Genomic DNA, 24,029 nt, shown 5'->3' on the forward strand with positions numbered 1-24,029 from the left:
CCCAATTCATCACCTATGAAATTACATTGACTATATTGTTGTATAAAATGATGTCGTTTTTCCCCAAAATGAACTGAGATTAGAGTAATAATAAAGTGATAGATGAAAGGTTGTGGTACAGTGGTGGACTGTTTAATCTTTAACCAGAGATTTCGGGTTTGAGCCTTGAGTTGGAAGTATCACCCTTGAATGGGCCTTGTAATACTCGATCTGGATTTAGTAGAGTTCCAATGCGGACTCGGGACCAAAAAAAAGAAAGGAAACACCATTAATCTATAGCCTTTTGCTTCAACAAGAAAAGGTCACATATAGTGAACTTTCTTTCTTTAAAAGTATTGCGACAGAGAATGAATTGAAATTTTTCAAAGTATACATTATCACAATTCTAGTTTTGAGTGTATATGACTTATGAGGGCGTAATTTTAATTCAAACATGATTATATTAAGAATCTTGTAAATCAAATGAAATCATAGCTTTGCTTGCATCACAAACTAGCTGGGATTTGGAAGGAAATTAAATTAACATGATTGACGTCATTTGATTTTATTTGTATCAAATTTACTAGTACGTTAATTTCTTGATTAGACTCTTATACTGTTCTTTTTTTTAATTAATTTATTTATCATACATTCATTTTCTGCAAATCAAGTTATGTCGCAGACTATTAATTGCTTTCTCTAAAAGCCAATTACTATTATTGTCCTGCTTTATTTCATTTGGCCGCCATCACACATGTTTTTAAATACGAAAATAGTTTAACAATAACTCTCCTCTTTTTTTTAATTTATAAATAGATTACTCTTTGAGAAGCACTTTTTATCGTGTTTAAATTTTATATATCATTGATGTAAAGAAAAATAAATTACATTATCAGATCACCTAAAGTTTAAAAATATATATAAAATAGGAGATTTATCATCATGAAAATGAAACAGATTACTTGTTCCAATAAGTATATATGGCATAATAATGTAAAAAGAATTTATACTAATGATATATACAACTTGAATTCCATAGGTAATTGTATGATATGTGACTACGCCTTACATCTCTAACGGCAAATATGCCGGAATTCATTCATACAAACGGTGACAGTGTAAAAAACTTTTACTATAACTATATCATTATATTTTAATCATTATAACAAGTTGTTTACTGTACTTTAATCTTAGGTCATCAGATTAATTAGAATGATAGAATATTTACATGTTTTTATGTAGGCTATTTTAATTAACATCAGATATTCAAAGCGCACTAGTCCAAATAATTCAAGATTTGCATCGAATACATACACTGTAGAAAGTAAAACGCTTTATATGAAGAATTTTTTATTTTATATATGGCTAGGGAAAATGTATGTAGCAATTATATGGTGTTCAATTGTAAGGTGAGCTAGCTTGACAACTTTTATTATAAAAATAGAAAAAAGTTTTAGTGCTTTTCTTTGAAAAGATAAACTAATTAAAAAATCTCCAAGTCTTAGTGATGGGAATTTGCTAACTTAATAATTAAAACTGGATAACTTTAGTTACATCCTTGGGTATTAATCATTAAAAAGGGAAGCAACTTTGTCTATTATTCCGGCTTTCCAATTTTCGTACCGACTCCCTTGGAATTGAAAACAATTATTTGGCTTAGGAAATTCATCGTTCGTTATATTGTATAAAGCTTATTACTAATAGAAAAGTGTTTTCTACTTAAATTTTTTCAATCTCAAAAGTCGGATAAGAGTTGAAAAATCATAATCATCTCATCCAAATGGATTTATAAACGGTAGATTTTTGAGATGTTATGGGGTAATTTGAAGAAACGGTTTCTATAATAATATTCTTGAATTTTTAGCTCCACTTAACAGTTTTTTTTTTTTATATGACTGTTATTGCCCGTGAGACATAAGTTATGGATGTAAATTTTGTTTAGCTATAAGTAGGAATTTGGAATGTTTTAATACAGTCAATACAATAGGCAACACATTATATTGTTTCATCGTATGTGCATAACTTCTTGAAATATCCTTGACTTTTGCCTTAAAAACAAAACTAACTTATTCTAAATTAAAATTAGAACTTATGTCCGATGAATAATAAAAATTATTTTTTTTGAATAAGAAATTATTAAGCGGAACTAAAAATTCAAGATCAGACTTATTGTGTCCTTTTGCTGCCATTTCTTGAATGCTACACTGTACTATATTTGGACAAGATTCTTTCAAATCAATTCAGGAGCTTGTTCTAGTGTGTAACCAAAAGAATAGACACAATAAGATCCTTAGTAGACCATCACAACAATATAATTAATCAAAAGTTCCCTAGCTCCATTAATTAATCACTTTACAGCTTCACGAAAGACATTAAACAACAATTTTTAATTAGTATAGTAATTATCAAGAATCTTAAACTTTCTTAATCTTTGATTATTAAACTGTCGGCAATCGAGGTATTATTTAGAATGTATTTTAATAATTTAATATTCATATACATGTTTTGCATGTGGAAATACACAAAGAATTATATTTTTAATTAATTATTAAATTAAATAATAATAAGGCAAACACAATGATGATTATGAAAAGGAGAGGATCTGTTGGTGTGATACAAATCATTCACCATATTTGATGTGAATGATATTTGCTTAATAGGAAGCTGAATTTGAAAGTAATATGCAAATCATTTGAAAAAAGACGCTTATTAGAAGAAAGTAAATAAATGGGAGAATGATTATTCTTAGCTTTAAGGGGGGGCAAGGAGTTAAGGGGGGGCGGGGGGTATGGGGTCTACCAAGTGATTAAGAAAGTAATTAGTGAGAAAAGACATTTGGATTAAAAACCTATATGGTTGGTTTAAGTTAAGGATTTCATTAACTTAATATATATATATATATATATATATATATATATATATATATATTCTATTTGTGTAAAAATGTTTTACACTAGCTATCAATATATTTTAATCTATTGTAACATAAAATTGATCTTATTTTTTTCAAATATACAAAATGAGTGGTCGGAGAGAATAAAGTGTTACATCAGATCAATATTTTTTTTTCATAGCTGGAGCAAATGAAAGGAAATGTCGTGCAAGTCGAAGACATATTTAACAAGTTCTATAACATTTTTTTCGTAAAAATTCTTTAGTAGAATCTTTGTTATTGAATCTCGGCTATATGAATCAGTCAGGCTGACTCTCTGTCCGTAAAATTATATAATCTAAGATTTCTAGCCTTAAGTTCTTCCTAGAAGGGGTTCACGGTCTAGACATGTTAGTTGATTGACAAACTCAAGGGCAAAACCAAGAGAGAGGTCAACCGGAAAGGATAATTGTTGAGGTTCTAAAAAGTAATTAATAGGAGTATGCGTACATACAAATTAACCCGACAAATGAGATAAGAATTATTTTTTGGATGATCAATCAATCGAAAGAAAAATATAGACGAAACGAAATCACTTTATTTCAATAGTAATTGTCGAATCTGACCGAACAAAATTTGAAGAGTTTTCATGATCATTCTGATCTCATTTTTTACAAAATATTTTTGACATGTAATTATTTTTAAGTGATCTGATAATATGAAAAAAAAATTACATTATATAATATTAATAGCTCGTGGATGGAATGTCTCTACCACAAGTTCACTTAAATGTGGTCCTCATGATATATGCCTTACTGCTTCTAACAGTAATCTTTTATGTACTATAACATTGATGTTTCATGATATAATTAAGTAGGTAATTAGAAAGGGAACATAACTAGTAAATTTCATCATATCCCTGTCAATTTTTAAAATGTTTTCCAATACCTTTATTTACCATCATTGGAAATTTAATCTCTCTCTGGGCCAATTGCTCCTTTTTATGGACCCCTAATATTCCCTTCATCTCAAGCCTACTCTTTATATTATTTTTTTATATTGACAATTGTTTAATTTAAAAATTAGTAATTAACAGAATAATATATTGGGTCACATCTACTTCTTCCACTTCTACAAGGTACATTGGTGTTACGTACGTACGATCATCATGTACTTCAAAAATTATTTTTTCTCAACAAGCTCCTTAATTAATTTGATTCAGTGTCTGAATACGTATAAATGTCGATTGTAATATACATAATAAATATATTTATTAATTATATCTTCACACCCATTCCCATACTAATAATTATATTCATGAATTCTGTCAGAATATCACTAGTGAATCGAAAAGTTAATCTATATTGTATTCCAACTGAATTGTCCCATCTATTCTTAGGAGAGGAGTTTGGTTTCAAACCCTGATTCAAACAGGAGGGATATGTCTTGTTAATATGTCTTGAATAATCCACATCTCAAAATCAGGAGTCGATGAACACATTGAACTATCCATGTGGTTAAGAGACCTTATAGGCTAGGCATAACGATAAAATTATTAAAAATCTACACGCTCTACCACTTAAATAATAGTTCATAGAAAACCTTCTATCGGAACCCTGCTTTATCAAAAGGGAGAGAAAACTCCATTCCTCTCTTTCCTTTCTTTTTGGACTCTCCTTGTTCCCACACGGAAGAACATGAGGGCGTAAAAAAAAGGTTCGATCAATTTGTTCTGACTTACAATAATAAGCTCATGAGCAACCTAGCCGGTTACTGTTATGTCCTATTTTACAAGGGAAAGGAAGGATGTTAGGTAGACATGGGGATTAATTATTACTACGTATCAAGACTTTGCTAAAAACGAAATTTCCTTTTTAAGTCTTTTCTTTCACCAAAAGAAAACAGTTAATTATGTGCTTCATCTAAAGAGAGCAAAGAAAAATTGAGGCAAACCTATGGATTTTGTCTTCAAGGAAAAATACAACTCATTTTTAGAGAAAGAGGAAATGATAACAATGGTTGGTGAACTTTGAATTGATGGTTTTATTTTATTAAAATAAATAATGAATGGACAATTCATTGATTCTCATGCTAACATTATTCTTCTTCAACAATCATTATATTGCTCACCAAAATAGAAACACACATCCAGAATTAGTATTACTGTGTTTAATAAAACGTCTCACAAGTAGAGTTTAAATTCCTCATTGACGTAATAATGTGTAATAATGTTTGTGTTGCATAAGCCTAGCCAGCCCAAAAGGGCACAGATACAAGACGAGCACGCCCGTCATAAAACTTAAATTAGGGGTACGGAGGAAACCATTTTTCATAAAATATTTTTCAATTTTCTCATATTTGATTGGCCATATCTTTTCTAGAAAAAACAAAATCGTATATTATTTTTTACAAAAATCACAATATAGGACAAATTCGACTTACATTTTGAATACTTCGCTGTGTTTATCTCTTTCTTTTATTTATTAGGTGTTGAGTGTAAAACGGCAAAGGGATTTTTCACTATTTTAAACTTCATCAAAAAAAAAAATCACCTTCCAGCAATTCAAAGACTACTAAAACAAGTTATCAATTGAACAATCAACTGAGAAATCAAATCAATTGCAAAAAGTATTCGGCTACTGCTTACAACACCTTCATTCACTCGTCGCACTACTTCACAACTGTTCGCCGAACACGTGAAGTCGGAAGGAACAGGAAGGAGGGGGGACAGAAGACCAGTGCTATGATTAAATTAACAAAGCATAACTTTATAAACAAAAAAGTCTAACAAAAAAATGTCAGCATACCTAAAATCTTTCTATCAACTCTTGTCCTAAATGATATGTTGTATCTATGAAATGTATCTAAATATATCACTTCTTAACTACATTGGACAAGAAGATTCCAATTCCATGGATCCTGCAGTCTCTTCAAGTTCTACAGTTATCAAGCCATTGAGAAGTAGAGGGTCTTGTTCATCAATATTATTCACCTTCCTGTTTCACAAATTACAAAGAATATAATTCAGTAATAGACAGCAGGGTAAACAAATATTGAACAGATATCAAGAGAAAAAAATTGATATATTTGAGCTTAAATGAAGCAGCAAGGATACATATAAAGTGACCCCAACTTGTTTAGGACTGAGCCGTAATTGTTCTTTTGTCATGAGAAAAAATTATGCATGCTTCACAAAAAAAAAACGTCTGATATGGGATGCTGCAGTTCTCCGTCTAACTTTAGAAAAATGCAGTAGAAAATTTGATGCCTCGTAGCAACTTACAAGTGAATTGCAACCCGCAAGACTTAAGAGTTGTTGTGAAGTGCCATTGCGGATTTATTTTCACAGCGTAATTACAAATCAAGAAAAGGTAAGAGTTGAAAAGGGAGCCTTGACATAACTAGTAAAGTTGTTGGCATCAGGAGGTCACGGGTTCAAGCTGTGGAAACAACCTCTTGCAGAAATGTAGGGTAAGATTGCATAAAATAGACCCTTGTGGTCCGGCCCTTCCCCAAACCTGCGCATAGGGGAAGCTTAGTGCTCCGTACTGCCTTTTTTTTTTTTAAGATAGGGTGGTGTTATCAGAGCTACTAAGGGAACAGTTTCACCATATGGAAGTTCAAGGATTTGGCAGTGATTCAGATATTTAAACATTCACTCATTTCGTGGATAATAATTAATGTAATCGCCAGGCGGAACAAGAATTGATTAGATCTTCAAATGCATAGAGTAAAAGAACTCAAGCTCATTGTCTGAATATTTAACTGGTAGATAGAGGCAAAGTCAGATCCAGGATTTAAGGTTTATGGTTTCCTAAAGTGACCTCAAGTCAATACTACAATAATAATTGGGTTGACAATCAAAATTTTATGGAAGATATTGGGTTCACGTGAACATGTAAGTGGGCCTCTAGATCCACCCCTGGATAGAATTTGCCACAACCATTTAGGCAACCTTTTCCTGCTAACTTAAGCCAATGAATAAATTATCCACAAGGCAAAATCCCAAGATAAGACAATAACAACCTTCTCGCCCACCAACAAAAGTCTTTCCAATGTAAAGGAAGAACGGTTTTAAGTCACTATGAGAGATACCTATATGCTTAATACTAAAGTGCTGCACATTTATGAGAATGTACTAAATTGTCTATGCTCTCGGGTGTTTCTATAGTATGATAGGTAACACTTTCAGAGTCGAGAGCTATCTAATAAATATTTGGGAGGAAATGAGAGTGCTATAGGACCCGCAAAAAGGGGAAATCAAGGTGCTGAAATGAAGCAAAAATATGTGAATACAAGAGAGGATATGAACGATCTGAAAGAAGCATGATTTTCAGTTCATAGGCCAGATAAAAGTCGAGAGCACCTACCCGCATGTCTTCTTATTGTGGCCTAGGCCCTTACACTTGCTGCACTGCATCTGACGTTTGACTATGTCAAAAGTGTCCGCCTTTTTCATCTTTGGTCGACCAGGTGGACGTTTTGTTGGTGGAGGAGTAACAACCATGACCATATTCTCCATATCTGGTTCACCTTTAATTGGTTTTTCCAGATGAGGCATGGGGTTAATTGATTCGGCATATGTTGCATGGTAACTCTCAGTTGAGAAGTATCGGGAGCAAAGATCATAGGGGCTCCTTCCTAGGTATTCAGAAACAGCAATAGTATGGCAACAAGGTAATCCATTAAGCTGCCACTCTTTGCAACTACAATCCCATTGATCAATATCAACTACTTCAACAGTTTCACCACAAACTTCAAATGTGCTGCCATGTGAGGGTAATGGGTGAAGTGTCCTCGCTATTGATGTTGCATTTTGAAGTTTCTGCTCCATCAAAGGTGTCAATGTAGTAACCCACTGACTGGATTCAACACGCCTAGCATAAATCAATTCCATTATTTTACCTCGTAACCCATCGACCATTTGAGTTATTGGCAGCTCATTCACCTCCGCTACCCAATCATAGAAAAGCTTCCCAACGTCAGATGTCATGTGGCCATACCTTACCCCACTAAAAAAGGCATTTGCCCAGTGTTCGGGCTCACTTCTAGTGACCCAATTGTAAACTTCAGGTGAGATAGCTTTTATATTCTCAGCACAACTCTCAAAAGACTCAAGCTTTGGAGCACAAGCAGCAGCATATAAATCATGGATCATAAGGCGTCTGGCTTCATGTGAAAACTGCCCTTTTAAATCATTATTAAGTTTCTCTGCAAGATAACGCAGACAAAAGCCATGGTAACACTCTTCACCAAAGACATTTTGCAAAGACTCTCTTATCCCTCTTTGGAAATCAGAAATAAAAGTTATTGGACAGGACGTTGCGAGAGCAGATTTTAGTTCTAAAAGAAACCAATGCCAGTTGTCATTGGTCTCCTCATCTACAACTGCAAAGGCTACTGGAAAAACGCCATCATTCCCATCTATACCTATGGCAGCCAAAAGTGTTCCTTGATACTTTGCATAGAGCAAAGTGCTGTCCAGGAAAAGAAGAGGCCGGCAACCTTGTTGGAAACCAGATATTGAGGCATGAAATGCAATAAAAAGGCGATGGAAACTTGAGTCCTCCTTAGTGGCAATTGTAGCAACACTACCAGGATTAGTTTCTCTAATTTTCTCACAGAATAAGGGTAACTGACTGTACGCTTCTTTGAATGAACCCTGAAGCTGCTCTCTTGCCTTCTCTTTTGCACGTCTCGCCTGAGAATAGTTCAACAGAATGCCATATTCACGCTCAATATCTTTTGCTATATCCTTGGGTTTATAGTTCGGAGCAACCTTCAACTTTTCCTTTATGATACTTCCCATCCATCCCCTCGTTGATCGGTACGCAGCTTTAACAGCAGCCCCGTCACATGTATGCTTTGCATTCATTTTCTTGATACATATAAGCTGAGTGGTAGGCAACCTGGATGCATATATGCACCAAGAACATCCTTCAACCTTGCATTTAGCAGTTACCCTGCGACTATCATTTTTCTTATACCTATAAGTGAATCCATGGGCAATTGAGTATTTATGCAGAGCTTCACGAAATTCAGCAAAACTACTGAACCTTTGACCCACGTCCGTTATTGTGTTCTCCCATTGTGTAGCTGCTCTGCGATGCTTCTCATTGTTCTCATCATTGCTGGCAGGAAAGACACACAGGGGAGTAGTATCAATGGCAGCATCAGCCCCAAGCAGGTCATCACAATGAATCACATCCACAGGGGTAGCAGGAGTAAGAGCTGCCTCTGACGCAGTTGTCGACCTGCATAGCAAGCAAGTAATTAACATTTAAGAATCCATTAAGAGATAGCACATCTTTCAAACTCATTCACATCCAGAAGAATCAGTATAATAAAGCACTTGGAACAAATTGTGTACGAAACACCACCAAAAGAGCTAATAGGAACTTGTCATGCTAAGATACAAACAAGGATTAAGGTCCATACCATCCGAGTGCAACCACTTGCAGAGCCAAGCGTGTTCAAGGGGGTTCAAAGTTCAAACCCGCTTTGAAGGAAAATTACACCATACAAATAGGATTAAAACAAACTTCTTGGTATATATGTGAATTATTGAATCCCTTGATAGTTAAGTTTCTTCACTCAGTGTGCAAGTTGGGCTCTTATTAAATCCCCTAGTTAAAATTTCTGGCTCCTTCACTGAGTCCAACAAGTATTACACCTCAATCCCAAGTTGAGCCAAACAACTATATAAATTCTCAACCTACATTGCAATTCACTTAGACCTGTTTGTCCATGCCATGTGAGTGAAACAACAAAACAAACAAACTATCATGCTGGTGAACTAACAAACTAAACTAAACTAAACCTGAAGAAAAGTAAGTACCTACTGGCAGAGACATTAGGTACATTTTTCACAACAGCTTCATCATAAATTATGAAGATCTCAACTTGATCAGAATCCTTGACGAAATTCATCATACGCTTGAGGTCCTTATCTTTAGAAATAGTAATGAGAGTCTTCTTATTCCCAGGAAGAAAATATTTTACTGTCATTCCTTCAATGCCACGCTGAAAGTTCTCTGCTACATCTTTCTTAAAGTCAGCCAAAACTGTCTGGTCACCGATGTCCAAGGCATAAGCCTCTCCACCAGTATATGTCAAAAAACCATCCTCATTGTTTGTCACAAACTCTCCTCCAGATTGACATATTGCAATTATCTTCTTGGAAGCCATCACAAGGACATAAAATCCTCAACCAATTCAAAAACTGCAAAAGAGGAAAAGCAAAAAAAAAAGACTTTAATTACAACAAACAAAATTGGTGTTGGCTATAATGAATCATCTTTAACATATAAGTTTAAATGGACCCTGAAAATAAACCTACATTCCCAATTCAATTCAACAACAACAACATACCCAATGTAATCCCACAAGTGGGGTCTGGGAGCATGAAGTGTATGCAAAACTTACTCGTAGTTTGGGGAGCATGAAGTGTATGCAAACCTTACTCGTAGAGAGGTCCTTTCCGATAGACCGTAGGCTTAAAATAGCAAACTACAACGAAATAATGTAAAATTGAAGCAGTACAATTTAACCTACATTACCAATTCAATAAAAAAAAGCTCAAATCTTTACTACATGCATAATTAAACAATGAAAACTTATAAAGCTAACAACAAGAAGGAAAAAAAAAAGAGCTTTATAACAAAAAAGATTTAGTATTGGCTGTATGAATTATCTGTAAGACTGTAACAGTAAGTTCAAATGGACCATGAAAAATCAACCTACATGCCCAATTCAAAAAAAAAAATCAAATCTTTACCACAGACATGAGAATTAAACCAACTAAAAAAGAAAAAGAAAAAACATAATCAAGAGACAAAAAAGTCAATAAATAAGAAACACCCATGAAGGTAAAAACACGTAAGAGCCTAAAACAAGAGAGAGACAACTAGTGAAGAAGATAAAAAAAAAAATCACATGGTTTTTCAAAAACCTCGTACCTTGTCGAAATAGAATTCAAGAAAATTCATAGGGTGGACAATGTACAATTAAGAAGAAAAAAACAAATCTTTGGGGCAATTGAGGAAAAGTGAATATTAGTTAGTAGAGTACCTGTGTGATGATGATGAAAAATTGCTGCAAAGTTTTGAAGAAAATTAGGGCAAAGTGAAAGAAGAGAGAAAGAGAGAGGGCTTGTGATGGGAGAGATTCAACTTTGTGGCTCTAAAATCGGATGTACTTTAGCAATTGGGGGAGGTGAACGTAATTAACCCTAATTCATTCAATGACAACTTTACCCCTAAAATTTGTCCTAAAATGTCAAAATTCCCCCATCTTACGGAATTGGGCTTTCTTCATTTAATTATTCTTATTTTTTCCTTTTATTGCTTTTTGTTTTTTAAGGGAAAAAATAGTGGAATAATATATTCTCTATATATAAATAATTACTTTTTATTTTTTATTTATATGTTCAATTGTTAAAAAATTGTGTGAAAAACATCAATGCCTTTTGTGGAATTGGAACCATGAGATATGTATTGGCAATATATGTTTTGATGAATAATTGAAAATTCTTTATTTTTAAATAGAAGTTTGGAGTTCGAGTCATTGAAACATGATAAAATAGAACTCATATATAAGTTGTATGTATCAATTTTATTTTTTATTATTATTTCTTACATGTGGTAAACTTCAAGCATTTTCTAAGATTGAAAAGGTGTTGCAAAGTAGATAGGTAATATACAAAAGTTTATAGTTAGGATTGATAAAATAGCTGATCATGGAAATCTGATTCATGAAATTAGTTTAAGTTTACTGTCTATTTATTAGTATTGCCCATTCTATCCTGCTCAATTCAATTCATCTAAAATTATAGATGATATATTGTCCAAATTGATCGATGACTTCTTCTTCTTTTCTTTTCTAAAAAGCCTTTTTTAAAAAAATTTAGATGTATCATATAGTCATAGTAATAATAAAAACGAGTTAGTAAGAAGTTACATATTAAAATTTTAGTAAAAAATAGATGGAGTGGGTTATATAACGCATTTCTTAGCCCATTTCAATTTAATTAACTTTAACCCGCCCACTAATTAGCACAATTCATTTTGACCCACTCAAATTAAACTCAACCCACTCATTTGACTCCCCTATCACACCCACAATCTCTCTTTTACGTGTTCATGTAATTGCGAATTTTATATAAATTAAATATATAATTGTGTATGTCTATAACTCTATGTTTACAATTATTTAATATCGGATTTAAAGAGAAAGCGAAGAATATAAACACTATCGCAATTCAAATATTACATTTTTAAAATTTATAGATACCAATAGAGAAAAAGAGTGAGTGAAGAAAGAGAAAAAAATTAATCCTGAATTGAGAAATAAGAAAAAGGTAAATAAATATCTTTAATGTTTGTAATTTATTCTAATGGGACCAACGTGTATGATTTTGAAAGAACAGTTATGACTTTTCTCTTTTATAACTTGATTATCATGAACATATATTGTTGCTATACAATAATATTTTTAAACTATCTTTATAAATACATAAAAGTATCAGAGGTACAAATGCTACTATAAATGCGTCATTAGAATACCTCTTATGCTTAATTGACGATGCTCCCTGATAGACTTTGAGACCAAGGAGATGGAGTTAGACGAGCATTTGCAAGAGAGTGAGAAGCAGATCTAAAACTGCTATAAGTTCTATTATAAAACTTCATAGTTGCAAAATAGAGAGATTATTAAACTCTTTTTTGAGTACCAAATGAAGTGAAGATACAGCAGCAATGTTACTCATCATCATTTCAATCACGGCCAAATAGTGCAAATTCGTCCTCGGCCTTATTCTCTGCAGCCCTCTTATGAATAAACCTACGAAACTTTTCTAAATGGACTCTATTTTGCTATTCTTGTTCCTTATAGGATTTGCACTGTGTTAGATCAAGAAAGATTTTGATCATTGACAAAAAGAGGAACAAATGAAAGAAATAGGTTGCTATGACATGTTTCTTTCAGACCGAGTCCGACTGGTATAAGGAGAAAGTCAACCCACACGAAGCAGAAGTACTAAGGCGGTGGATGGAGTACGTTTATGACCTGTCCAGTTGCGTAAATTTTCCTTTCTTAAGAGGATTCCTACAAGGAAAGAGAAATAATAAAGGGACATCGACTCCAACTAAAATAAAGAGAGGTCTTGCAAGTCTACAAGGAAAAGGAAGCAGTAAAAGATCACTAACTTCAACTCAAAGAAGGAGAAGTCTTGCGTCTATAAATAAAGAAAGGTTTTCACAAAGAACCTAGCGCACTTACATAGAGAGCATCAAGCAGAACAAATTCAAGTAAGAGAGAGTTCTAATTGAAGATTCAAGTGCAGCCAATGCAAGAAAACAAGATTGAAGAACCTGATCCATAGTCTTATGTTTTATAGTTCTTAAGTCAAGTTTGCTTGTACTGCGTTTTATCAAATTGTATTTTAAATGCTTTTTAGATCCAGTGAGTTATAGACTGGAGTAGGAATATAGTTTTCAAGTTGGGCAACTTGAAGAATTGAGAACATAAACCTTAGGAGGTTTGTGCTTAAGTTTAAGGATTAGAGTTAGTTCCTAGATTGCAAGAGTTGTAATCTGAATCCATAACTTGAAGTTGATTCAACAGTCACGAGTGATTGTTGATTCATAGGAATTAGAGTTTATAATTTCTTAGGTTATATAGGTTTGTAATCTTAAACTGTTGAGGCTCAGAGTTTAGTGAAGTTGAAGTTAAATCCTACAGAGGTGTAGGTCGTGTTTTTTTTATCCTTTATGAACTGGATTTTTTCACGATAAAGTACTGTGTTACAACTTTATTTTCTCTCCATAACGTAGTTCTTATAATCCGCAAAGGAACAAATAGAATATACTTATTTCTTAAACAAATCTAGGGTAAGAATTCCAACAATTGGTATCATAGCAGGTTATCTTAACAAGAGTCTAACAACTCAAGGTAAGATCATTATGAATTCTGCACCTCCTCTCGGGCACAGTGAAGGACAACACATCAACAAGCTACCTCTATTTAATGGACAATATTACTCATGGTGGAAGGCTCGAATGGAGGACTTTCTTCAAACGTCCACGAATCCCTATGATTAAGGATACTGAAGGAAATGACATCTTAAAGCCCAAGGCTCAATATGTGGAATCTGATTAAAGGATGCTTGGGAAAAATGCTAAAGCCAAGTGTATCATTATATGTGCACTCGTACTTGATAAATTTAATCGCATATCTAGATATACTACTGCAAAGAAAATATGGAACACGCTGGTCAATGCATATGAATGAACTACTCAAGTTAGAAAATTTAGAATTGTCAGACTATGCACCGAATATGAAGCCTTCAAGATGAAGAATGGGAAATCACTTCAGGATATGATCACAAGATTTACTACAGTAGTAAATGAATTGGTGTCTTTAGGAAAAATATACACTGCGGAGGAACGGGTTGACAAAGTACTTAGGACTCCACCTAGGACATGGGAGATAAAAGTCACTGCAATCCGAGAAGCTAAGGATCTGACAAACATGACGTTGGATGAGCTTGTAGGGAATCTATAGACTTACGAGATAAATGTTCATAACTCTAAAAAGAGCGAAGGAAGCAAAGATAAGAGCCTTGTCTTCAAGGCAACTGAAAGTAATAAATCTGATCTAGATGATGAGGATATAGCCTTGATTAGCAGGAACTTCAAGAAACTCTTCAAGAAGGGTATGAACTATGGAAAGAAACCTACACCAAATAAAGAAAATAATGTAGAAAAGGGAAAAACTAGCGGATGCTACAAATGTGAAAAAGCTGATCGTCAAGTTAAAGATTGTCCTATGTGGAAAATAGAGTGGAGAAAAGAAAGAGCTACAAAGGAAAAGAGAAAGTTAGCAAGTAAAAGAAAGATGAAAGAGAAGGAAGCTGGTAAGGCAATGTACGTTGCTTGGGGAACAGATTCTGACTACTCTGATGAAGAAGCATAAGACATCGCCTTGATAGACATAAAGGACTCAAAGCCTGAATCTGACTCAAAGCCTGAATCTTAGACACTAAAGAAAATGAGGAAAATTTTCTTGACCTTAAAGACAAACTCAAATTATTCTCAAAGAAACAACTAACTTCTCTAATTCTAGCTCTCATAGACACTATTTCAGAATTCAATGACAACAAAAATTAGTTGTTAGCCTCAATAACCAGTCTAAAATTTGAATACATTGACCATAAAAAAAAATCAACACTGGTCTAAAGGAGGAAAATCAATTCCTACAAAAAAAGGTTCAACAACTTGATTCTAGTAATTTGTCTCTCAAAACTGAAGTTTTGAAATTAAGTGTCATTAGCAAAACAAAGGACAAGATCAGTGATGACCAAATTAGCTGTGAAAAAAATCTTAAGAGGCTTAAAACTGAACTATTTTCAAAAAAGGAAAACTCTAGAAGAATGAATCATGAATTATCTAAAACTAAATATGAGCTTGAGAGGGCAAATAAATGGACTCAGTCTTCCATGATTATAATTCAACTCATCAAAACACACGTAGTACAAAAATTGGAATAGGTTTTGAAAAGAAAACGACTAACAAAACCTCTGATCTCTGTACGCTATGCGATAATATTAGTCATTCTAGGGTCTCTTGTCCCAAATCCAGAACCAACACAAATAAAAGGGCTGTCATAAAAAGAACAACCATAACTAAACCACATCAAAGAAATCGGTACGCGCAAAAGAAAAAACTTTAAAATAGCTAATCAAACTAGTTAAACAGAGATCTTATTCATTCTTTTGATCAAAATAAATGACCCAAGCTAGTATGGGTTCATAAATCTAACCTCTAAATTTGCAGGAAAAGTGAGAGGAAGCAAGCAACATTGATACATGAATAGTGCTTGCTCAAGACAGATAGTTGAAAATAAGAGGAAACTCCTCTCACTTACAGAAGAAAAGGCTTGAATAATAACTATTTGGAGGTAAAATTTTTTGAAAGGGGTCAAATCAAAGAGATTGGCTAAATAAGACGATGATTAATGTTACAAAGGATCTCTGAATCAATTGTGTAGGAACAAGTGAAATAACTATATCTCGTATATGGTGTATCTGATAGTGAAAAAGACTCAAAAGTGATAGTCACCTTCTTCACCATAGCAACAAAGTTAGATATGGAAGGAACAGGTACAACAGTGGAGTAAAAATTGCATAGAGAGATGAATTAAATCTCTCTTATATCTCCCAACCAGCTTGCATGATATGGTATTCAATATGGGGAAATATGCTAGATTTCAAGCAAATTCTAAGGAACCTCACTTGAAGGTAGTCAAAAGTAACCAAAGGCATTTAAAAGAAACAACTGACTTGGGGTGTGGTATCCAAAAGGTAGCAAACTTGAGCTTGTTGTCTAGGCAGATGCTGATTATGCAGGTTACTTGGTTGATAGAAAATTCACCACAGGTATGACACATTTCTTGGGATCAAATCTAATCTCTCTGTCAACAAAAAAGCAAAATTATGTAGCATTGTATTCCTCATGTGCAAAATTTCTCTGGATTAAAAAATAACTCAAGAATTTATGGGTGAACATAGTGGTTTCCAATCGTCTATAAAAGTACAAGTGCTATCAACATGACCAAAAATTCAGTTCAACATAAGAGGGAAAAGCATGTTGACATCAAACAACATTGCTAAAGAGTAATATAGAGAAGGGAAATCTCCATGAATTTCTATTGCATTGATAAGCAACTTGTGGATGATTTTACTAAGGCATTGACAAGGGAACTTCTTGAAATGAACAGGTTGGAACTAGGAATAATTAAGATCACACAAGTATCCCTCAGTGATTGGCTAATGAACATTGTACATATTGCACTCTAATTTTAATTTTATGCTCAAACTTGTATATTAAGTTGTATGTCCTTATATTGCTTTTAAGTTCAAGCTACTCATGCACTATAACATTGTATTTGCATCTATCACATGATAATGACTTAACAAAATTGGAGCAAAATTCAACTTTATCCCGAGATCTAAGGTATGTGCACTACAATTGTTCGTGATTAAATATAAAATTAATGCATTTGAACTTGTTCCTTCTACTTGTCCCAAGAAGATAATCATTCCTCCCCTATGCTCTATTGGTTCTATTCTCTAAAAAGGCAAATTGATGTTGTTCGTCAAAAATGCAAAATGATCCCATCAAAAGGCGACTCTTTTTGACAAAATTAGTCAATGTATCAAATTAGATCTCTACTCAAAATAAAACATTTTCTCTCAAAGGCCTCTCATTACTACCAAACGACTATCTCATTAAAAGTCCTTATTATCTTTCTCTTAGTCTGCCTTCACACCTCAAACCCTCATCTTCCATAAATTTCTTAATCGAGAAAACTTTTTGCTATCTTTTCAATTTTGTTCTGAAAAATCATAGAAATAATGCTCTTCAAGAAACAGGTCTGCACCGATCGATTACTATATATGTTTATTATTGACACTCTTAGAGCTTCTCAACTTGATGGTATCTTTGAGGTTGTGGCTGGGGTTGCTTCGTTAGATGACATTTTTGCTTTGGTGCCTTATAAATTAGAGTTTGTGATGTCGAAAGTAAGTAGTGCTGATTCTTAGGGCGAATTTGTACTTGGTGAGCCTAAAGATATTGAGGAAGTCATGAAGGATGCACCATATAAGGGAGAACACTCTGGGGACCCTATAGTTGAATAAAGTTCATCTATTAGGCTCAACTTAGGTGTATCTAGTGAGGGGGAATCAATGCGAGACCCCTCAGTTGAACATAGTTTTTTTATTGGGCTCTATATAGACAAGGAGCTAGGATTGATATCACAAATTATTATGGATGGTGTTGTATCTAGTAGTATAACATCTAGGGAACAAGTTGGATGAACATGCTCCTCTGCAAAGGATGATGCTGAAGTAAATTTATTCCTTCTGCTGATCCTACTAAACTATAGATAAGGAGATTGTGGCTGCTAAGAGGAATATATAGTGCAAAGTTGTGTATCTTTCAAAACGATCAAAGAAATTGGTCAAGAAACATATTTCTCTAGAGAGTTTACTAAATCAAAGCTTGTAAATGAGCCTATTAATAGTAAATGGTATGATTATAGAAGGCCTTTTTCTGAATCTCTTAGCTAAGAGGCACTCCTAATGCTCGTACAACTAGGGTTGTGAACTTTAATAAGCAGAAAATGCTTTGAAACAGGGTGATTAATGATTTTGGGTGTTGAAGATAGGTCATTTGTCATCTGTGCCATTTACCAGGATGTCATGGACCAACTACATATGAACTATGATCTTGAGTATGCAGGCCTGCAAGAGAAAAAATGCAAAGATCAAGGTTGAGCTTTCATAGATCAAGGTTGCCCTTGAAACTGAGTTGATTACTAAATTTTGTCAATTTAAAGGGCCTTTTTGAGCTGATCAAGAAGTATTTTCCCTCCTCCTATCATGGTCCATCTTACTACCTAGTCACTCAAGCCTTTGACTTTTCGACATTCATTCTTTTATCATAAGTGCTTGCCTTTATTTTTTAATTCTGATTACATTTGTGGTGCACATGTTTTTTGATTAATGTTAATATTGGGTTTAGTTTCTGGTTCATGTCTATCTCCTATATTAGTGCAAATGCTTTGTTATAGCTAACTGAGTTCTTGCTTTTAAAGTGTTTATGTAGGTGATAGCCTAGTGGCTATGAGTGTCGAATTTGCTTCTATCAGTGTGTTGTATGCCTTCACAATGTTTTATGATACCAAAAGGGGGAAATGCATACTTGTGTATTATTTATAACCCAATTAGTCTGACCTGATTCTCTAATGTGTTTGTTTTGTCTGTTGAGCCTTAAGAAACTGACATAACACAAGTTGAGCTATGCACATAAGAAGCAATGGTTTGTCATCATCAAAAAGGGGAAATTTTTTGATCAAGAAATATTTTGATGATTGACAAAATGAGGAACAGATGAAAGCAACAGGTTTCTACGACATGTTCCTTTCAGACCGATTCCGATTAGGATAAGGAGAAAGTCAACCCATACGAAGCAGAAGTACTAAGGCAGTGAATGGAGCACGTTTATGACCTGTCTAGTTGCGTAAAGTTTCTTTTCTTAAGAGGATTCCTACAAGGAAAGAGAAATAATAAAAGGACATTGACTCCAACTCAAAGAAGGAGAGGTCTTGCAAGTCTACAAGAAAAAGGAAGCAGTAAAAGAACACCAACTTCAACTCAAAGAAGGAGAAGTCTTGCGTCTATAAATAAAGAAAGGTTTTCACAAAGAACCTAGCGCACTTACATAGAGAACATCAAGCAGGACAAATTCAAGTAAGAGAGAGTTCTAATTGAAGATTCAAGTGCAGCCAATGCAAGAAAACAAGATTGAAGAACCTGATCCATAGTCTTATGTTTTATAGTTCTTAAGTCAAGTTTGCTTGTACTGCGTTTTATCAAATTGTATTTTAAATGATTTTAAGATCTAGTGAGTTATAAACTGGAGTAGGAATATAGTTTTCAAGTTGGGCAACTTGAAGAATCGAGAACATAAACCTTGGGAGGTTTGTGTTTAAGTTTAGGGATTCGAGTTAGTTCCTAGATTGCAAGAGTTGTAATCTGAATCCATAACTTAAAGTTAATTCAACAGTCACGGGTGATTGTTGATTCATAGGAATTAGAGTTTATAATTCCTTAGGTTATATAGGTTTGTAATCTTAAACTGTTGAGGCTCAGAGTTTAGTGAAGTTGAAGTTAAATCCTACAGAGGTGTAGGTCGTGATTTTTTTACACTTTATGAGCCGGGTTTTTTCACGATAAAGTACTGTGTTACAACTTTATTTTCTTTCCATAAAGTAGTTCTTATAATCCGCAAAGGAACAGATAGAATATACTTTTTCCTTAGACAAATCTGGGGTAAGAATTCCAACACACTAACTTCCTTATTAGTTGTTATGTTGTTTTTCCACTGTTTTCTTACTCTTTGTATTTGGAGTTGCTTCACTTGAGGCAATGGTCTTTCGAAAATAGTCTTTCTACCTCCACGAGGTAGTGATAAGGTTTGCATACACTCTACCCTTCCAAGACTCCACTTGTGGGTATGTTAGTGTTGTAACAAAAATGCTTGATAAACTAACAAGTAAACTCCTTGTTTTTTGTCATCAATTGCAAGTCAAATTCAACGAACATCGTTTCTTCAGATCCCTAGCTACTATCCAAAGAAATCGAAGCTCGGACAACAATATATACAACCAAACAATCAAACGAATGATCATCTTAAAAATCTATTGTTGATGGAACTCAATTCTTTTTTTCACAATTATGACTTATCAAAATGGATTTTATTTTAACATATCATAGAAAAAGAACTTAAAAAGTGTCATAAGTTACCTTTAGAGACCAATAGAAGACTGCCACTCATAAAGCTAAATCACAATAGTCAAACATAAATTATATCATGTCCCATTTCATGTGATTGCATCATATTAGTATTGGTAAATTATATATCAAAATAGTTTCTTAAACTAATCTGAGAAACAAAACAATACATCAAACTTCAAACTCAAACTGTTAAATGAATTTAATTTTTGAAATTCTTAATGTGGTATAAAAATAAGTTTCAACTCCTACTTCACATTTTTTGTTCTATTACTAATTATAAACAAGCTCCACACTAAAATCCTAAGCTACAGGGGGTCTCAATCCTAGGCTACAAATTCTGGAAATTATTCACTAACCTACAAATCTCTAAAAAAGGACTCCTAGTGAACATCAAAAGTTTGCTTCTCTGCTACTTCGACCTTGTTGAAAAGAATGACCTAGTTTGACTTGACACAGAATTCAAGAAAACAAAGAAGACTTTTTCATCTTGTAGTTCTAAATTAAAGTTATGTCAAATGTATCAAAATATCCTTTAATCTTGTGACCTTAAACATGTCACATGAAAAGTTCAAATTAAAGTTCTACCAAAAAAGGAAAGGGATCATTTTTTTGAAACATATTAAAAATAAAAGAAGGTCATTCTTTTTGAAACGAAGAGAGCATTTCAATTAATTAAAAGTTAAACGAGCTTAGTCAGACTATCATAAGAATTAAAATTAAAAAATTTCAATAGTTAAGAGAACAAAGTCCACAAGTACTATTATCCCTTTATTATAAGTTTTGTCAATTGATTAAAAGACAAGTTATGAAAAGATTAATAATACAAAGATCAATAATGCAGAGCAAAAAAAAAAGTGATCAATTTCGAATAATACAAAATAAATTTGTATAGTTAAAATGATTAATAAAAACATTTGAGAGTTAAAGTGCACAATCCGAAAATCTTTAAGGGAGCTAACGAACATTTCTATGGATAGAATAAACTACCAAGCCAGCAAGAAACGGTCATCACATCCGACAAAAAGAAATGGCCACAAGGCCCACAACCATCCAATTTTCCATCTCCCTTTCATATTAACTTCTATAAACTGACCATTTCTTCTGTAAAACAACAAAATTCCCAATCATCACAAAAAAAAAGTATTGAATAATTTTCTCGCCGGAAAAACACAATGCCAGTGACGGATAATCAAGGATCATTTCTCAATCGGATAAGTATCCGGCGGAATCAAGTTTTCAATATGGAAAACAATCATGAACAAGATCTAGAAGACCTCGAACTTTTTCAAAAACACGTAGCTGAACGTTTCTCCGATCTATTACCAAATGACTCGTCAACCACAACTGATTCCCCGGCGAAGGATCAATCGCCTCTTTTCTCGATTTCATGGTATCGTAAATTGCTCGATGTTTTCCTTTGTTGTGAGGCTGAATTTAAAGCTCTTGTCCTAATAGGACGCGATCCTGTTCAATTTTCGAAACCTCCATTGGATCGTCTTGTCCCTGATATTCTAGATCGTTCGATTAAATCTCTTGATATTTGTAATGCAGTGACGCACGGGTTAGAACTCGTACGTCACTGGCAAAAGTTAGCTCAAATCGCTGCTATGGCGTTTGAGCAAAAGCCAATGGGAGATGGACAAGTAAGGCGAGCGAAAAAGGCGTTGAACACGTTGCTTACGTCGATGATGCTGGATGATAAGGAGAATAATTATCACGCGAAAGTCGCCGAACGAACTTGGTCGTTCGGACGACGTAGTGGCGCAGCTGGAAATAATGCTAATAATAAAGATAGAACTAATGGTACTTTTCGTTCAATGTCGTGGTCCGTGGCGAAATCATGGTCCGCTTCGAAACAGATTCAGGCTATGGCGTCCACTCTGGTGGCGCCACGTGGAGGTGAGCCCACTGGGCTTGCCCTACCAATTTACATCATGAGCACGATTTTCGTATTTGTGATGTGGGGATTGGTGGCAGCGATTCCGTGTCAGGAACGAACAGGGTTGTTGACACATTTCCCAATGCCGAGGAATTTGAATTGGGGGCAGTCATTAATTTCACTGCAGGATAAAATTGTTGAGGAATGGAAGAAAAAGGAGAAAAAAGGGACAACTGGTTTATTGGATGAGCTGCAGAAAATGGAGAAAGTGGCACAGAATTTGGTTGATTTTGCGGAGAATTTCCAGTTTCCGGCAGGGGAGGAGAAGGTGGAGGAGGTGGCGGGGCAGGTGGCAGAGATGGTGGAGATATGCCGGAAAATGGAGGAGGGGTTAGTGCCATTGCAACAACAGATTAGAGAAGTGTTTCACAGGATTGTGAGGAGCAGAGTTGAAGTTCTTGATGTTCTTGATCAAATTGGTAAAATGTCAACACCAGTACCTTATTGACTTTAACAAAAGTTTTAATTTATTTTTACAATTTCCAATATTAATGATTAGTTTGTTTTGATTTTTAAAATGTTTGTTCACAAAAAGGCTGACTAGTTTTTGTAATAATTAACTATACTATAATTCAAGTTTTTGTTTGTTTCATTCTGTAAAAAGAAATGTAGATTGATTTGCAGTGGATGTGTCCATTGAGTTTCTCTATTTCTGTCTTAAAGGCATAAACAAGGAAGTAAATGTTAATGCCAATTCTCAGGAATGCAAATATTGTGCTCGTCATTTTTATGATTGAAATTTTTCAATTGGTTTAATTATTCTGTATTCGAAATTCATTGACTTGATTAATTTGAATTCGTATCGAGTAAAGGGGGCAAAACACTCTCTGCTCAGAAGTTCTCTATTCTTACTACTAGAGTTTGATCCTTGTGAGTAAAGATGGAGAGATCTCAATCATTCAACTTCATTCTTTGTTGGTAAAACATTGACTAGCAAAATGTTCACGACCAACCTAAGGAGATTTTATTTTAACAAATTTTAAATAAACATAAATTTAGTGAAATGTACACAAAGAATTTAAATAACCAATTCCAACTAATTGAGATTAATGCAAATGAATTGATATTGGAATTTTGTGGTAGACTTTTCGCAGATCTACTAAAAAATGATGCCTCTAGTAGTACTTATTTCCAACATTTCTCGAAGTGAAATAACCACTATGCTTCATCATTAAAACCAAAGATCGAGTGATAAATACTTTACTATCTTGAATTAGAGGTTTTTAATTTGAAAACTAGATATGAAGTAGCATTTGTTAGGACATATTTTATCCTTAATACGGAACTTGTCGGAGGTCGAACCTTAACACAAGTAATATCGGACATAAAACAGAAAAAGAATCAAAAAAAAAAATAAAGCACATGGTAGTGGTAAGGTAGTTATTGAGAAATACTACAGCAACCAAATCATTAATAATTACAATTACTGAAAATAACCAAATTTAGAAAATTGACGTCCAGAAGTATATTTTCCACCGTCCACTAAACTTTATCAACTTAACTAGTCTTAACATATTCAAAATAGCAGTGCAATGCATCATGGGATAATTAATTCTCTGGGAGAAAAATTGAGAAAGGCGATTTTTTTTTTCAATTTGGATATTCTTATAAATTATTATTATTAAGTCCATCAATTTATTTTTGTTCATATTGTTCTTACTTCTTATTGAACTTATTTTGATTTGACTTGATCGCTTCGTTTATTTATTAAAGTTTTTGTCAAGTAATCTTATTAAAAACACGAAGGAGGAATTATTTACACAGGAAAAACTATAACTCAATGTTTTGGACTATTTAGTCTATAAAATGTACCTTATGTATCGATAGTACATACTTTATATTATATTTACATATACTATGCATAATACATATATATATAA

General features: G+C 33.7%; 2 protein-coding genes across 3 annotated transcripts; one reads left to right on the plus strand and one right to left on the minus strand.

Moving 5' to 3' along the window:
• Positions 1-5,413: 5,413 nt before the first annotated feature.
• LOC129890095 (uncharacterized) lies at positions 5,414-11,035 on the minus strand. Of its 2 annotated transcripts, XM_055965630.1 has the most exons (5): positions 10,922-11,029; positions 10,277-10,360; positions 9,690-10,073; positions 7,222-9,105; positions 5,414-5,847 (listed from the first exon to the last, which is right to left on the minus strand). In XM_055965630.1, the coding sequence occupies exons 3-5, from the start codon at positions 10,037-10,039 to the stop codon at positions 5,736-5,738; spliced, it is 2,346 nt and encodes a 781-aa protein (XP_055821605.1). In that variant the 5' UTR covers positions 10,040-10,073; positions 10,277-10,360; positions 10,922-11,029; the 3' UTR covers positions 5,414-5,735. The 2 variants fall into 2 exon arrangements, with proteins under 2 accessions (XP_055821605.1, XP_055821603.1); XM_055965628.1 differs by lacking the exon at positions 10,277-10,360 and having other exon boundaries at positions 10,922-11,035.
• A 10,293-nt stretch (positions 11,036-21,328) lies between these two features.
• Positions 21,329-22,845, plus strand: LOC129888589 (protein ROH1). The gene has a single exon (XM_055963542.1). The coding sequence runs from the start codon at positions 21,383-21,385 to the stop codon at positions 22,595-22,597; it is 1,215 nt and encodes a 404-aa protein (XP_055819517.1). The 5' UTR covers positions 21,329-21,382; the 3' UTR covers positions 22,598-22,845.
• The last annotated feature ends 1,184 nt before the right edge of the window (positions 22,846-24,029 follow it).

This window comes from Solanum dulcamara, chromosome 5 (assembly GCF_947179165.1).
Source record: "Solanum dulcamara chromosome 5, daSolDulc1.2, whole genome shotgun sequence".
In the NCBI taxonomy this organism is placed as follows: domain Eukaryota; kingdom Viridiplantae; phylum Streptophyta; class Magnoliopsida; order Solanales; family Solanaceae; genus Solanum; species Solanum dulcamara.